At 39.1% G+C, this 18,752-nt stretch overlaps 1 protein-coding gene across 1 annotated transcript; it reads left to right on the top strand.

The window, feature by feature from the left end:
* On the top strand, positions 1-16,769 carry si:ch211-278p9.2 (the record flags this gene model as incomplete). Its single annotated transcript, NM_001444717.1, is given in 8 exon segments — positions 1-181; positions 330-476; positions 2,819-4,651; positions 8,164-8,334; positions 9,762-9,932; positions 11,244-11,405; positions 12,820-12,866; positions 15,566-16,769. Coding segments are annotated over 7 exon segments (3,057 nt in total). The 5' UTR covers positions 1-181; positions 330-342.
* Positions 16,770-18,752: the final 1,983 nt, after the last annotated feature.

The following is an 18,752-nucleotide window of genomic DNA, read 5'->3' as shown; positions in this document are numbered from 1 at the left end:
AGACCAGTTTGTCAACAAGACTCCATTTTGCGTGAGGAAAAAACATAACATAAAGAGAGAAACGCTTTTAGTGGAAAAACTTGAATGAATTTTGAGAACAGCTCAGTTTAATGCTGCTAGATAGAGACCTGGTGGATTTCTGAGCTGAAAGACTTTGATTACCTTCATTATATGGATTGAGGTAGGTTTCACAAACATTTCCGCATTTATTCTCAAGCATTGTGTTTAAAAGTATGCATAAATTAAAAAATGATATAAGATCTTAGACAAGAAAATGAACTGTTTGTTGTAATTTAATGTGCATGTGTGTGTCTGTGTGCGTGATTTAGCACTTTCTGTAAAATGAGTGTGTATAAACAGAGAGAGGACGAGGATGCTATTCTTAAAGCAGAACCCAGCTGTGTGTCTGTAAAGAGTAATGATTCCATCATTCACCCTCCTAATCTATCTGATGGGGCAGTGAACTCTGACCTTGAGTGAGTATTAATTTTATGAACTTTATATCCCATCATTATAACTAAGAAACATGCCCATATTCTGCATTATATCGATTAGGGCTATAGACTGATTTCACGCTGCTAACATTTCAAAAGAAACCCAAAAGTCTGATTCATACAGGAACGCTGTGTACCTGGCTGTATATCTTAGCAGCGAAGAGAAAGTGACACAAATTTATCATTTCACTACTTACCGAGTGACCCAAAGATCCATTATGAGTGGATAGTGAAAATGAAAAGGGACCTCATTGACGCAAAATAATGAGAGCAAAATAATCTAATCACAAATTGAAAAACAAGATTATTTTGCTTGCCCCATTGACAGATTATTTAGCTTGATTTGAGGGAAAAACTCACTTAATTTTGGCATATTACTTCTTAAAACAAGACTATGTTTTGCTTGTCTAGAAAATCCTTCTTGATTTAAGAATTTGTAAATATTTGGACTAGAAACAAGACAAAAAAAAAACTTAAGTAAAAAAAGCATTTTTTTGCAGTGTAGATCATTTAAGCGAGCTACGAAGAACAGACCCCGGTCCTCGGTAGTTTGTTTTCCATATCTGAAGTTTGAGCTTACAAGAAAAGAATGCAAGACTGAACTTTGTATTCTTAATATTGAGGAAAAGCTCCAATCAGACACAATCTCTGCAGCCACACCTCCTTTTTGAGATGTCTCCGTTTTCCCCCATCAACACTAACATGTAGCATCAGCATTTTAAAACCAAAAAGGTCTCTTCAGCGTTTTCAAAATGCTCTATCTTCGGGGCTGGATAACTCCAGGGTAGTGTGGATGGAAGGTGTAACCGTAGCAAAACTTAAGCGTTTTAAAACTAAAACATGTAAACTGGGCCTCAGACACATAGGGCCCTATCATACACCCGGCGCAATGTAGCGCAAGGCGTGGCGCAGTAGTCTTTTGGTAGTTTCAGCTTGGCGCAAGAGTCGTTTTGAGGCGTTGCGCTACGCTGTTTAAATAGCAAATACATTAGCGCTCATTTGTGCGCCCATAGGCGTTCTGGTCTAAAAAGGAAAGCGTTCTGAGGCGGGCCGCTGGCGCGTTGCTATTTTGAGAAACTGTAATAGATTTTTCATTAGACCAAAACTAACACGGTCTAAAGTCCAGCGCAGAGTTGCGCCTCGCTTACACACTGCTTAATACGCTCAAGAGAGCAACAGGCAAATATCTTTACATATGAAAAAATGTAAATATTAAGGATATATATAGGATTTAATAAGAATAGATATAGGATATAAATATAAAGGATTAAAATATTACAAAACATATTATTTTCTAGCCTACATAAATATGAAAAATCACTGCTTTTATGTCTTCATCTCGGCTTTTTCAGTTCATTCATAACAATTTGCTTTTGTATAATGTTATTATTATTAGCAGTATTATTTAATATATCCATATTTATATTTGTTTTATTAAAAACAAGCTTAGATTTGCCCACCTGTCAGGTTTAAGTCCATATGGGGCATGGCAGGTGTATTTGGAAATAACTCAGTATTTTGACCACTCTTGATCATTATTGTTCATTTATTCGTTTGCTAGAAATTAGAACTGAATTTAGAAATTTGTAGGCTAATTGATGTCTGTGCGTAAAGGTTTCCCTATCCAAGAGCGAAAGTGAAAGTAGATCATTTATCTCTCATTCTCACGCAGTAGATGCTCTGTTTAACAGTTTTCTGTTAAAAAACTGTCAACTGTTAACTGTTTGCTTGTGAAATACTCAGTTTTTCCACTTAGACTTACTTTGCGTCCTGTAAATAGCGAATGCGCTCTTGGCGCGATGCAGCTGGGTCTTAAAGGGAATGGGAGATGAGACTCTAATTGGTTTATTCTCAAAACACACCTATAACTCATTAAGAAAATAAACTCAACCCTTTTAGACCATGCGCCGAGGCGCAAGGCAGATTTCCTGTCCTTAAATTAGCAAAAACGCTTCCTGACACGCCCTGAAAGCGTTTGCGCCCTGCGTTTTGCGCTCTGCGCATGGACCGTCAAAATAGAGCCCATAAACTCAATAGAGCTAGTGGCATCATCTCAAGTGATCTAAACTTTGGAGCTGATCAAATATAATCCAGGACCAACATTGAACATGGGATTTGTTGTTGTGCATGCTCATTGCAATATTAATGCTGAAATTATATGTTGTGCAGCTCTAATATTTATGTTACTTTTAACATAAGGTAGAGGTTGTCACTGAATGTTTTGAAAGCATATTCAACTGGCGGAACCCAAAGTTCAGTATATATATCTACTTATGCATCCCAATTAAACTTTCAAAACATTTAATGGAATCTTTGTTTATCAGATCAGTGATGCCCCATCTAACCTGGAATGACTCTGACTGTCATAGTATCAGTCAGAGAGTCAAATACCACCACAAAACAAACATGAAGAACAGGTGTGAGATATTATTTGAGGGAATCAAATCCGAACAGAACCAAACCCTCCTGAACAGCATCTACACACAGCTCTACATCATAGAGGGAGAGAGTGAAGGAGTGAATGAAGAACATGAGGTTTTACAGATGGAGAAAACAGCCAAAATACAAGACACACCAATCTACTGCAGTGACATCTTCAAACCCTATAATAAACCAGAGCATGAGGAGAAAGACCAAATCAAGACTGTTCTCACTAAAGGCATCGCTGGAATTGGAAAAACCGTCTCTGTGCAGAAGTTTATTCTAGACTGGAGTGAAGGAAAAGCCAGTCAGGATGTAGATTTCATGTTTGTGCTTCCATTTCGAGAGCTGAACTTGATTAAAGATCATCAGTACAGTCTTCACAGACTTCTGCTGGACTTTCATCCTGAACTTCAAAATCTGGACTCAGAGATGTATGAGGAGTGTAAAGTCGTGTTCATCTTTGATGGTCTGGATGAAAGCAGAATCACACTGAAGTTTTCAGACATTGAGAGAGTTAGTGATGTGAATGAGTCTTCATCAGTGGCTGTGTTGATGTCAAACCTCATCAGAGGAGATCTGCTTCCCTCTGCTCTCATCTGGATCACCTCCAGACCAGCAGCAGCCAATCAGATCCCTTCAAAATACATCAACCGTCTGACAGAAATTCAGGGATTCAATGATTCTCAGAAGGAGGAATATTTCAGGAAGAGAATCAGTGATGTGGGTCAAGCCAGGAGAATCATCTCCCACATCAGAAGATCCAGAAGCCTCCACATCATGTGTCACATACCCGTCTTCTGCTGGATCTCAGCCACTGTGCTTCAGAAGCTCCTGAATGAAGATGACAGAGCAGAAATCCCTCAAACTCTGACTGAAATGTACATCCACTTCCTGCTGACTCAGATCAACATGAGGAACCAGAAGTATGAGGAGAGAGATCCAGAGAAACTCCTCAAGTCCAGCAGAGGTGTGATTGTGAAACTCGCTGAACTGGCTTACAAACAGCTGATGAAGGGCAATGTAATGTTCTATGAAGAGGACCTGATTGAGAGCGGCATAGACGTCACTGATGCTGCAGTGTATTCTGGGATTTGCACTGAGATCTTTATGGAGGAATCTGTGATTCATCAGAGGAAAGTCTACAGCTTCCTTCATCTGACCTTTCAGGAGTTTCTCGCTGCTTTCTTTGTGCTTTACTCTTACATAGTCAAAAATGTGGAGTCTTTAAAATTATTTCTGTATGAAGAAGATCAGCGTGAAATTAGTTTTTATGATCTACTAAATGCAGCAGTTGATGAATCCTTACAGAGTGCAAATGGACATCTGAATCTTTTCCTGAGGTTCCTGCTTGGTATCTCACTGATCTCCAATCAGAGACTCTTACAGGATCTACTGCCAAACAGAGAGAACAGTTCAGAGATCATTAAGAGAATCACACAATATATTAAAGTCCAAATTAAAGGTGATGAACATCTCTCAGCTGACAGATGCATCAATCTGTTCCTCTGTCTGCTGGAAATGAAGGATCAGACTCTGTACAGAGAGATTCAGGACTTTGTGAAATCTCAAAATCACTCTGTAAAGAAACTCTCTCCGTCTCACTGCTCCACAATCGCCTACATGCTTCAGATATCAGAGGTGGTGCTGGATGAGTTTGATCTGAAGAAATACAACACATCAGATGAGGGCAGAAGGAGACTGATACCAGCCATGGTGAACTGCAGAAAAGCTCTGTGAGTGTAAATTTTTCTGTTGTTATCATCAAACATTTAATTAGGGTGCTTTCAAACCTGGCTTATTTAGTTTAGTTGAATCGCACTAGAGTTCGTTTTCCCTCTTGTTGCGGTTTGTTTGGGCAGGTGTGAATGAAGCAACCGTATTCGAGTGCGCACCAAAAGCGGTCCAGAAAAGCGTACCGAGACCTCCTCGAAGAGGTGGTGTTGGTACACTTTCTAACAGACCCTGCAGCGGTTCGTTTGGGGTGAGAATATGATCCGAACTAAAACAGACCCAACCGCAAAAAGTACTGCGCCTTTTGGAATAATCCAGTTGCCGTAGGCCGATGCGCTGTGCCTTATGGAATGTGGAGAAAGAATATTTGTTGACAATGCTTTACCAACAGAGAGAGAGAGGGGGAAAAACATTACCTGTTGGATCGTTTGTAATATTTCTGGATGAGGACCATGTCGCAGTTTAGCTAAATTAATTTTTTCGCCTTCTCCTGAAGTGACGTATGATGTGTCTTCGCCGCAAGGCTTTAAAACATTGTTGTCCAGCCACAGCCAAACTTTATTCCTGAAATGTGTAGTTTGTCTGAAGTGATGTATACAAACTATATAGTATACTATGAGCAGGGATACAATCAGCCAGCTCAGTCGTAGCTCCATAGTCAAAAGCGACATTTTGTGTCTGCCGGATTGTTTACTTGCAGAAGGTCCATTAACATTTTCCAAACGTGAATTCTGACCAATCAATAAGCAGTTCAGGAAATACGTTTACCAACATCTGGCCACTAAGTGATGTGGATTTTGTCAGATGTCTGCATTTTGGTTCTTTTCAACTGATTCAGGCCAAAGCAATCAAAGTGTGGTGTGAAAACGACCCAAAGATGGCAGAAAATGCTACATTGTTTCATTTGTTGCCCTTGGTCTGCACCAAATGAACCGAATTACAGATGTGAAAGCACCCTTAGAAGCTTTTGAAGAGGACAAACATGCTTTAATGTTGCTGGAAGGTGAAGCAAAACACAAAATTTGCCCCCTAATAACTGATTACAGTATAGAAAATAAAACATCCACTTGTCATATAGTTAATGAAACATAAGCCAAACTAAAAAGATCAAATCTCATTTCAAATAATTTTCCCTAAAGATTTTTGTGATAGTTCAAGTGTTTGATTAAATAATTTGCTTGTTTTATTTAGTTAATTAATCTTTAAATCAGGGTGTGTTAAGATTGTGTAAGTTTGTGTCTACATGAGTTTGGATGGGACTTTGAGACTGAACCCTTCACTCATGATCAGTACTGCAAAGATTCTGGCTTTGGAATCAAAACAGATGACTTTATCTTATGATGTTTATTTGAATGCGTTGTTTTTAAATATTTGATTGTGAAATCATCAGATTGTCTTTACCATCCTCTCGTCAATGAGCATTACTGGAAACCCACTCTGCTGGTTGGACTCTTCCCTTACCAGCAGATCTTGTCTGGAGAGAAGAGGTATCTAAAGCACATCATCTGGCCACAGGGTTACCCCAGGGATCAGTTCTTGATCTACATCTATTTTCAATCTACACCACATAGCTAAGACCATCATCTGATAACTCAGTTTCTTTTGTCACTGTTATGCTGACAACACACATCTCTATCATTCATTTCAGCCAGATGATTGCTGCATGGATCTTGTTCTGCCTGGAGGAAATTTCGTCATGGATGAAAGATCAACACCTACAGCTTAATTTAGCAAAAACAGAGCTTTTCGTATTCCCTGCCACTCTAGCTATTCAACTTTTCTCCATCCAGCTGAGGTCATCAAATATTATTCCCAAAATTCAGTTAATCTCCTTCAAAGATCCCATTGTAAACACAGTAAACCCTAAACCTAACTGTCACAGTAGCATGGGCATTACCGTAGTGGGAGGTACAAGGTCCACTATGTAATTGATGATCACCTACACCTCCCCATACCATAAACCTAACCGTCACAGTAGCATGAGTTTTACCTTAGTGGGCACTACTAGGTCCAATACGTAGTTGACGATCACCTACACCTCCCCCTACCCTAAACCTAAGTGTCACAGTAGCATGGGCATTACCGTAGTGGGAGGTACAAGGTCCACTATGTAATTGATGATCACCTACACCTCCCCATACCATAAACCCAACCATCACAGTAGCATGAGTGTTACCTTAGTGGGCAGTACTAGGTCCAATACGTAGTTGACGATCACCTACACCTCCCCCTACCCTAAACCTACCCGTCACAGTAGCATAAGTGTTACTTAGTGGGCGGTACTAGGTCCACTACGTAGTTGACAATCACCTACACCTCCCCCTACCCTAAACCTAAGTGTCACAGTAGCATGGGCATTACCTTAGTGGGTGATACAAGGGCCACTATGTAGTTGGTGATCGCCTATGTATTCAAGCTGCAGGTTGCAGCGAGGACATCTTGGAAAGATCATTCATTCATTTATTTTCTTTTCGGCTTAGTCTCTTAATTAATCTCGGGTCGCCACAGTGGAATGAACTGCCAACTTTGCCAGCATATGTTTTGTGCAGCGGATGCCCTTTAAGCTGCAACTCATCTCTGGTAAACATCCATACACACACATTTACACTCATACACTACGGACAATTTAGCCTACCCAATTTACCTGTTCCGCATGTCTTTGGACTGTGGGAAACCGGAGCACCCAGAGAAAACCCACGGGAACACAGGGAGAACATACAAACTCCACACAGTAACGCAAACTGACCCAGCTGAAGCTCATGACCTTCTTGCTGTGAGGCAACAGCACTACCTACTGTGCCACTGTATTGCCTTTGGAAAGATCAGACACTTCCTAATTGAGCATGCTGCACAACTTCTGGTCCAAGCTCTTCTAGATGGACTCCCCTCTTGCACGCTTAAATTTCTTCAAATGCTGCTGCTCATCTGGTCTTCAATGAGCCCAAGAGAGCCCATGTCTTTCCTTTCATTCTCTCTCTGCACTGGTTACTTGCTGAAACTTGCATCAAGTTCAAATCATTGATGTTGGCTTGCAGGACTATCACTGGCTCTGCACCATCTTACCTCCAGCTTGCTTCTGCAAGTCTTCATCCCCTCCTGGACCATAGGGTCAGTAAATGAGTGGCGTCTTGTGCCACCACAGAGAGGCTCTTAATCACTGTCCAGAACCTTTCCGTTCACTGTTCCTGGCTGGTGAAACAATTTTCCCAATCCCACACGGACTTCCCAAAAACTGGTATCATTCAAATGGCAACTCAAATAAATACTAATTACTTAATAATAATAAAAATAATAATAGTAATGATAATAATAGTAATAAATAAAAAACAATAAACTTCCTCTCACCATCCTTTTTCTAGCTCTTACTTTAGCAAAATCAGTTTGTTGTATAAGTAACAATTGTGTAAGTTTCCTCTTTATGTTGAGTCACTTAATGCCTCCTCATTTGTAAGTTGCTTAAGGACTAAACCGTCTGCTAAATGGACAACTGATTATGTTTCATTCTTTGTTATAGACTTGCAGGCTGTAATCTTACTGCTCAGTTCTGTAAAGATGTATCTACATTACTACAATCACCAAACTCAATTAGAGAACTGGACCTGAGTCACAACAACCTGCAGGATTCAGGAATACAGCTGCTCTCTGATGGATTGAAGAGCTCACATTGTCAGCTGGAGATACTGAGGTGAGAACAATTAAGGTTTTACTTTAGATTTATTTAAAGGGCTCATAGTTGACCCCTTTTTATGATTTAATGTTAATATTATGAGTGTGCCAGTATAGGTTCAGTTCAACACACAGTTCAGATGTTTTTATTATAATGGATTAAAAAGTGTCATGTTGTGGGTGTGTACACAGCTCGCTGTTTTAGGGGTGTGTTGCTTCACATGAAAATTAGTTTCGGCTTCCCGCCCAACGTAACAAGGGGGCGGAGCCAAAAGCTCCCACGCTCTGTGTTTGCAACAGACAGGCTGACAGACAGAGAGAGAAGCTAAGTTAAGCTAAGCTAGGATCAGCATTCAGTCATACATGTACGACTCCGACACAGACCAAGCAAAGAGTACAAAATCATTTGTGTCTTTGTATAGTTTGTATAGTCTCGGTGTACAAGTGCCGAGCTTTTACATCGAGACTGATAAACACACACACTGAATTAACTTTGACTGAGGCACCGAATGTGCCGCGACACGGCACACCAGACACTCTCAGTGGCGCAGCAGAAACAAAGTGTCCCGAATCATCGCGCCACGCATTCCAGAACTCCAAACACAGGCATCCACCAGGGCAAACACAGCGGCGCCACGGCCGCCGAGCCGCCGACCCGAAGCTCTGCCACGTGCACCCCGACAAAAACCCACACCCAGAACTCCGAAATGCACTGCACCACGCCACGCAAAAGGTATAACCAATAATTTCGATTAGAGCAATAATGTGGAGAATATTGAACTTGTGTTGAGCCCAATGAGCTTTTCATCTAAAAAATAGAGCAAGGGGTGTTCCTTTAGTGATATCGCTTTGACTCACACGCTGAAAATGACAGACGTGAAACAAGAAACTGAGGATATTAGTGTTAATATTAGTGGACAGGGGGACCGCTCTCCTATGTAAAGTTGTGGTCGGTCTAAAAAACGCTCCAAGTGGTCCACCGTTTTTATGTTATTAAATTGAAAAAAAGGTCTGTGTGTGTTTAAATCACCCCAATATGACGGTCTACACACTATACTTGCACACATGTCTGTCCAAACAGCTTGAAAAGTAGATTTTTCACCATAGGTGCCCTTTAAAGAACTTTTTTGTTTCCTTTCTATCAAAATAATAATATATGGACTGTAAGTACTGAGGAGTGGATATTTCTGTTATATTAAGTATGTATTTGACATGTACTGTATTGGCACTTCAGTATTTATATTTGATTAATATTCTACTAACTGCAATATTGATATTCACAGTGGAGCTACAGGAACCCATATGTCGGTATCTGAATTAATTAGATTTAATTGTCTGTATTTAGTTTTCAAAATACAATCTTAGTCAAGTCATGAGTTTTATCAACGCAAAACAATGTTTTAGCCCACAGTCTCCTTTATTAAATCATGTCATTATGTGTTTTAGACTTGCTGGCTGTAATCTCACTGGTCAGTGCTGTGAAAGTTTGTCTTCATTTCTACAATCTTCAAACTCACTGATAGAGCTGAACCTGAGTAACAATGACCTGCAAGATTCAGGAGTGAAGCTGCTCTCTGATGGACTGAAGAGCTCACGCTGTCAACTGCAGATACTTAGGTAAGAATAAGATTATTTTTTTAATCTCCTGTGTGTTGGCAAGCTTCAGCAATATACTGTATTATACAATGGTAGTTCCAGTCTTTGATTCTAATTGTGTTTAAATGTATAAATGTACAAATATACACTCCTGGCTGTTGCTTGAATTATTATTTTTTTTCTTTTTCAAATGTTTCCTAAATGATGTTAAACAGAGTAAGGCTTTTTTTCACTGTATTCCCCATAATATATTTTTTCTTCTGGAGTTATTATTTGTTTTATTTCAGTTAGAAAAATGCAGTTTTTAATAAAAAAATAAAATAAAATACTGTTAGCCATACTGTTAGTCTCCTTAAGCAATATTTTTTTGATATTTTTTTAATATGTTTGCCATGTCATCATAGTTATTAAAACTATTATCTTTAGTAATGTATTGAAAAAGAAAAAACTTTACTTAAAACAGAAATTGGGAAATAAAATATACAGGGGAGCTAATATACACACACACTGACCTGCCACTTAATTAGGTGCACCTGTCCAACTGCTTGTTATCGCACATTTCTAATCAGCCTATCACATGGCTGCTGATCTACTGGGATTTTCACGCACAGCCATCTCTAGGATTTACAGAGAATGGTCTGAAAAAATGAGCAAAGATCCAGTGAGCGAAAGTTCTGTGGGCACAAATGCCTTGTTGATGTCAGAGGAGAATGGCCAGACTAATTCGAGCTGATAGAAAGGCAACAGTAACTTAAATAATCACTCGTTACAACCAAGCTATGCAGAAGAGCATCTTTGAACATGTCCAACCTTGAGGTGGATGGGCTACAGCAGCAGAAGACCACAACAGATGCCAGTCTGTCAGCTAAGAACAGGAAACTGAGGCTACAATTCACACAGGCTCACCAAAACTGGACAATAGAAGATTGGAAAAACGTTGCTGGTCTGAGTCTCGATTTCTACTGCAACATTCAGATGATAAACTAGACTTCCAATATGCGATTTGTAGTGAAAATTGTCACTTTAAGTCTGTGAGGTTTGATTTAAAGCAGAGCTACAGGATTCTGAAAACTTGTAATGAATTAGATGTCCTCTGGTCTCAAATGAAATGATATTGAGTGTTTATATATATGTGTGTGTGTGTGTGTTTGTGTGTGTGTGTGTGTGTGTGTGTGTGTGTGTGTGTGTGTGTGTGTGTGTGTGTGTGTGTGTGTGTGTGTGTGTGTGTGTGTGTGTGTGTGTGTGTGTGAGTGTGTGTGTGTGTGTGTGTGTGTGTGTGTGTGTGTGTGTGTGTGTGTGTGTGTGTGTGTGTGTGTGTGTGTGTGTGTGTAGATTATCTGGCTGTATGGTGACAGAGGAAGGCTGTTGTTTTCTGGCTTCCGCTCTGAGATTAAACCCCTCACACCTGAGAGAGCTGGATCTGAGCTACAATAACCCAAGACAATCATTAGCAGAGCTGCTTGATAGTCCAAACTACAGACTGGACACACTCAAGTACGTTCAACAAAACCAACCGTCCTGCCATGTGTGATTGAACAAAGGTGTACTATAAATGAATTGATTTATAAACATATATAACTATCTGTATAGATCAAAGACGCCTGTTTTAAATGTAATTTAGACAATATTCAATGTAGGCTCCTTACATGCATCACATGTTTTACTGTTTTTGACAAGGGGTGGTCCACTACAAAATCATATTTTAAACTTTAGTTGATGTGTAATGTAGCTGTGTGAACATAAGCAACATCTCTGAATTTATACGCTCAAAGTTTGATTTAAAGAGAGACATTGGCTTTTACAGAGTTAGCTTAGCAAAGCCTACAGCGAACAAAGTTTGGGGACTAAAAAAAAAACACCCGCATACACCCTGCGCAGCAAAGTAGCGCAGCCAAGGGGCATGTAAAGTTATTGCAGAGAAAGCTAAAATGTCGTCCAAAAGCTGCTATTCGGCTTCCAAAGGACAAAACACAAAGAGAGAAGTGCTTACAATTTGATTTTAATTATGTTTCAGAGAATTATAAAAAATATATAGCTAGTATTTGACAAAGGAAAGCTTCTAGATTCAGACACAGCTAAAAATTCCTCAAAGAAGGAGCAGCTCTAACCATAATAGAAGAAGCTGTGGATTGTGAGCCACAACCTGTAAGTATTTTTTCTAGCGTTAACAATATGTTGTAGCCAGGACGTTAATATGGATGTAAACAATGGAAAATGCTTTTTGGCACTGCTAACTATTTTGCTACAAATGCATATTTATCTGTCAAACCGCTGTAAACAGCCACAATCTTCATCAGCTCTGCAGTGTATCTCTATGCGGCCGCTTTCCCTGTGCTCTACATCTCAAATAATGAACTCGCAAAAGACATGTGAATGTTTCATATTACTTACACATGCTTATTATGAATATATGTGAAAGACGCTTGTCAGATTTTGTTTTAGAGAGCGGGCGTGAAGTTTAGAAGTGTGCTCATTATGTTCTGTCTGTTTCAGACTCAAACTGATATGGCAAACAGCCACTCTCACTGACAGTGTTTACACAGCTGAGGCAAAGCGCGTGCTTGTGGAGGCGTGACACTTTTCCTGATGACGTAGAGCCGATATGCAATTCACAGCACATTATGTTAGCTGACCAATCAGAGGCTCTTAAAGACAGACCTTATAAATATGTATAATATATAAGTAGAGTTTTTTATGTTGGCTGAGTAAGTTAGTTATATAAGGTAGGTATGTTAGCCAAGTAAGGTATAAAAAAATAACATGATTTTTTACAAGCATGAGCACACATTGTTTTGCACCTTATAAACACAACCAAGCCTTAAAAATACACTCTGGACCACCCCTTTAAACACAAAACAACATTCAGTTTATTACCCTTAATGAAATAATGACATATGTTGTTCTATAGTTTAAATCATGGAGGAAAGAACAGGATTATACAAGGACCACAGAAATGTAAGTCTCTCTCTCACTTGCACACACACACTTGCACAGCTGTCTTTATGGGGACTAGTAATTAGATATAATGATTTTTTTTTTCATTCTGTTAACTGCATATTATATCCCCTACCCCTAAACCAATCCTCACAGGAAACATTCTGCAGTTTCAAAATTGTTCATTCTGTGTGATTTATGAGCTCTTTTCCTCATGGTGCCCAAGACATCATCAACATTTACTGGTATTGCTATACTTGCGGGGACATTTGGTCCTCACAAAGAATACCTGCATACTTCATTCTGAAAACGTAGCCCTATATACATTTCTGGAGATTGCTAATTATGTAGCCAGAGGTACGTATGGCTGCATTTTGTCTTTAAAGCGAACGCTATGAGGTGGTATGATGCTGTTCCTTTTCACTCTTTTCAGCTGATGGCTTTCCCACTATTAGTGGGAAACTATTATAAACCACTATTATTATCCCCCTCACCATGTATGTTGGCGGACTTGAGACCCAGAGAGGAGTTGTCCACGACGACCGGGGTTCAAGTCCGGTAAAGAAAAGTTCCAGAAAGCGACTAAGACAATAACAGATGCCAAAAAATAAAATAAACAAGTAAATAACAAGGTGAGAATGTGGTAAAATCTGAAAAAAAAAACGTAAAATTAGGCTTGTTCTGGATTGTTCTTTAAAACACTGTCGGTTAGTGTAGTAAAGTTCGTTCTTGTTGTGGGAAGAATAAGACGGCAGTAAGGTAAGTAATAGTTGTATTAGGGTTGGGCATCTAAGCTATAATGCCGATCCGATACGCATCTCGATACAAAGAATACGATCCGATATATTAGCGATACATTTGTGACATATTGCGATGCGACACGATACGATTCACACCCATATCACGATACAATGCGATAATTCAGCACTAACTAATTAGATCAAGTTTATGAGATGATGTAAAAGAGGATGCTGTGCCATTGAATGAGTTTGATTATTTATTAACCAAGCAAAACCAAGACTTTTTTTTACAAACTGGCTTTTCTCTCAGAGCCAGAGTGTCAGTTTAGAGTAGAGGGCCATTTTAGAACATATAGCACATATTATTTAAGTATTTTCAAGATAAACAGAATGTATAAGTGCAATATATATTAAAATATATATATTTGCACTCTTTCAACATAAAGGTTGAGCATTGCACAACAAGAATTGTGATTTAACTTTTTAACTATGAAAACAAGTTTTACAAAGATATATTTTGCCACTGAATATTCAAAACTTAAGGTCGTGATCTAGCAGTGTTATGCTGCTTTGAAACATCACTGTCACTGTAAACAACAGGCTAATAAAAATATAACAAACCAGCAATATTCTTGCTGTGAGGTAGTCAAACTACCCACTGTGCCACCGTGACACCCATTATTTTTATCATTATTATTATTAATATTATTATTATTATTATAATTAAATAAAAATTAACAGGAGGAGGTGTTTAAAACCGCCTAGTGCGGCAGTATAGAGAGGGCGGCGTCCGCAACACCCAGTTATATCCGCGCATAGGGCGGAAGAATAGAGGTCCGCGACACCCGCGCGTCCTCAGTTATATCCGCGCATAAGGCGGCAGAATAGAGGTCCGCGACACGTCACTTCATTTTCATAACCGGTCACTTTCGTTTTCACATTGGGGTTGAGGGCGGCGTGATCATCCTCTGCCTAGAGCAGCAGTTCAGCTTGCTCCGGCCCTGCAGATGAACAATGCAATAACATCCGTTATTGGCATAGAGCGCACAAAACTTTAGATTTAAAACTCAGTGGGGAATAAAATGTTTGTTTTGCTTCTCGCGCTTTCTGAGGGCGCACCACTAGCTTCATCCGCACACCTGATACACTGAGTTGTAGTGTAAGTGTACACATCCGCAAATCCGTTGCTAAGGCTTACTTTATGTAGGTCGATTAAATTATGCGCCAAAAACAGGTTGACAACACTTGTTAATAAATAAAAAATACATTCTATATTAAAAAAATAAGCTGTATCTCGGAAAAACCGATGCATCTCGCAAAAACTGATGCATCTCGATTTGCTTCCAAAATTTCATTCATTCTCTGCTGCTCAACCGATGCACTCGCATCGTGCACGCGCATGACCGCATATCGATACATATCGATTAATCTTCCCATCCCTAAGTTGTATGCATCTTAAAGTCAATGAGCATGATAACACTGCAAGCTCAGTGTGTGTGTTTGTGTGTGTGGTTGCTCTCCTCCTTCGTCTGGCCCTTTCCATCCCCTTAATAAGGTGTCTCTCCGGCTCAATCACTAGAGAAAATAGGTGTTATTCATTATTTCTGATTGAACCACTAACCATGCTCTCCCCACCACAGTTTGGTTTAGGTAAGTGGGTGGACGGGTCAATCTGTGCTTTTGAAAACACTATTGGTTGGGTTTAGGGAAGGAGGAGGGTGGGTCATTCGTTCGGTCAGTCAGTCAAATAGTTACGTGAAAAAAGCCGGCATGAATGGCACTCGCAAGATAAATTGGAGATTTGAAAAAGCATACACAATGGCCTCTGGTGGATTCGCGAAAAACAAAAACTGCAAAAAAGTATCTCCTTGGACGTGTTTGGCGCTTTCAATAAATGTATATAGTGGTACATTTTCAGAATGAGCCAGGGTCGCAATTGTTACATGTCATTAGTGTTATATTGTTTCTGCTTATGTTCAGATCCGTGTGATCTCACATTGGATGTAAACACAGCGCACATTCATCTCGCTCTGTCTGAGAAGAAGAGAAAGGTGACGTATGTGGCGAAGAAGCATTCCTATTCTGATCATCCAGAGAGATTTGATGAGTGTCTTCAGGTTCTGTGTAAAGAGAGTCTGACTGGACGCTGTTACTGGGAGGCTGAATGGACTGGAGTAGCTGATATATCAGTGGCATATAAAGGAATCTGCAGGAAAGGATGGGGTAATGATTGTTTATTTGGATCCAATGAAAAGTCCTGGAGTCTGACCTGTTTTAATGACAATTTTGCAGTCCGACATAATAACACAAGCACGTTTATATCTGCCCCGTCACTTCTCTCTAATAGAGTAGGAGTGTATCTGGACCAATCTGCTGGCACTCTGTCCTTCTACAGTGTCTCTGACACACACACACTCACACCCTTACACACATTCAACACCACATTCACTGCACCACTCCATGCTGGATTCGGAGTCTGTTCTTCTGGTAATTCAGTGTCTCTGTGTGACATCAGATAAGTTTTCTGTGTAAAATAACTGACATGATCTCTCCTTAACTGACACAGATCTTCTCTCCTACTTTGTTTGCATATACACAATGCTTTGGTATTAATGAGGCACACCACACACTTCTACTGTGGTTTTATACTGATATTTGAATGCAGATTAACAGTATTAATATTACTAGCAAATCCCTACAGCTGTGAAATTAACAGCTCTATCAACGAAAGTATTAACATTGAGTATGTTTGCATGGACACCAATAATCAGATTTTAATACGATTAAGACAGTTAAGATGTTTTAATTTTCTGATTAAGAGTCATGTAAACAGCGATTTTTTTAAAATTAATTTAATCCGACTGAAGTCAGAATCGAACTAAACAGAAATGGAATTAAGACATGTGGAGTATCCCGATTTTAATTGCATTATTAAAGTGCAGTGCAGACATGTAAACACCACAATCAAACCATTACCGTCATGCAGGATTTTCGCAGCATTTTGTGAGAGAATAGTCTATGCACAGACGGCTGTTTGACACCATTCTCTGCACCTACCGAGTTAGGAACACATGCATCGACAAATGTAGAATTTTTTTTCTCCCATACGGCGCACATTATTAGCAAAAAATCTAAAGAAAATTGGCACACTGCCACTTTAGCTCTCAAAACGTCTTTAAAAACAGCACTAAAGCAAAAGTTCTGTAAGTGCATACAATTGCAAATTCAGCTTTCTGTAGTATTCTACAGTTGAAGTTAAAATTATTAGCCCCCGTTTATTTTTTTACCCAATTTCTGTTTAATGGAGAGAAGATTTCCTTAACACATTTCTAAACAGAACAGTTTTAATAGGCAAGTTATTGTATATCGATGGTTTGTTCTGTAGACTATCAAAAAACATATAGCTTAAAGGGGCTAATAATTTTGACCTTAAAATGTTTTTTAAAAAATGAAGAACTGCTTTTATTCTAGCTAAAATAAAACAAATAAGACTTTCTCAGAAAAAATATGATCAGACATACTGTGAAAATTTCCCTGCTCTGTCAAACATCATTTGACATGCCATTTATAAACGTCTATTTTTGGAAACTGAGATGCATGCCATCTGAAAGCTGAATAAATAAGTTTTCCATTGATGTATAGTTTGTAAGGAAAGGACAATATTTAGCAAATGGGTTGTAAAATATCATTCTTAGCAATGCATATTGATTAAAACTAATAAAAGGTAAAAAAAATATTTGATTTATTCATGGTGGGAAATTTACAAAATGTCCTCATATAAGATGTTAACTTAATATAAGTTATATTATATAAAATTTATTATGACTTTTTATATGTAAGATTTTATCATAAAATAAAAATTCATAATTTTGACTCAATGTATTTTTGGCTATTCACAAACTGTAAAATATTTCTGTATTACAGCATTTGCACTGTTTTGGTTGCCAGTAAGGCTGTAAAATTTACAATTTATTCATTCATTTTCTTGTCGGCTTAGTCCCTTCATTAATTTGGGGTCGCCACAGCAGAATGAACCGCCAACTTATCCAGCACGTTTTTACGGAGCGGATGTTCTTCCAGCCGCAACCCATCTCAGGGAAACATCCACACACACATTCACACACACTCATACACTACAGACAATTTAGCTTACCCAATTTAGAGTACCCAATTCACCTGTACCGCATGTCTTTGGACTGTGGGGGAAACCGGAGCACCCGGAGGAAACCCACGCGAACGCAGGGAGAACATGCAAACTCTACACAGAAACAACAACTGAGCAGAGGATCGAACCAGCGACCCAGCGACCTTCTTGCTGTGAGGCAACAGCACTACCTACTGCGCCACTTATTCACCCCAAAATTGACATTTGTTTGCTTTAAATTTTTTTTATTTTTAAAAAGACACTACAAAATTCTTTATAAAAATGTTGTTTTCATGGTAGCAGGCTTTTGCCATGGCAGCTTCCAAATGAAAGAAAAACCAGCAGAGGATAAAGCATCTCAACACACATTACAGTAGATTCAGAAAAATATTTACACATGCATATTAAACAGTCAATGATGTATGAAAATGTCACAAACAGTTGTTCGTTCAGACCTACCTCTGTTTAACAGTGGAGAACATCAAACCCAGAATTTATCCAGTTCACAAATGCTGTCTCTACAAACACCTGCTCTCTACTGAGGATGTTCATTTTCTTCCTTTTGTAAAATAAAGTCAGTCTGATAACATAGTTTTACTTGTGAACTAGCTGAACCAGTTCTGTTTTTCAGAAAAATAGGAGCAAAATATAAAATAGGAGCAAAAATTAGTGTTGTGTTGTTGTCCGTTTTTTTTTTTTTTTTTTTTTGCATATGTCCATGTTAAACCCATAGCTTGTTGTGGCAAAATTCAGATTATTACTGTCAAACACAGTAGTTAATATAGTAGAATCAGGGGAGGACTGGGACAGCAGTTTCAACTGCGACAAGTTATTGAAAGTCAGGCCAAAGTGAGGCCGGTGGTTGGGGGGCTGTTTATGAAAGGGAGCTTGGGGGGGGGACGGCAGGCCAGAATCATGGTGGCAGGCCAGATAGATCGTCAGGCCTCCCTATGACCAGTCCGCCCCTGATTATAATAATATATTATGACATCCGTTAGTGACAGCAATGGCCTGTTTTTACTG

Source organism: Danio rerio, chromosome 17 (genome assembly GCF_052040795.2).
Source record: "Danio rerio strain M-AB ecotype USA chromosome 17, GRCz13ab, whole genome shotgun sequence".
Taxonomy (NCBI): domain Eukaryota; kingdom Metazoa; phylum Chordata; class Actinopteri; order Cypriniformes; family Danionidae; genus Danio; species Danio rerio.
The sequence above is the reverse complement of the archived record's forward strand: the minus strand, read 5'-3'. Positions and strand labels throughout refer to the sequence as shown.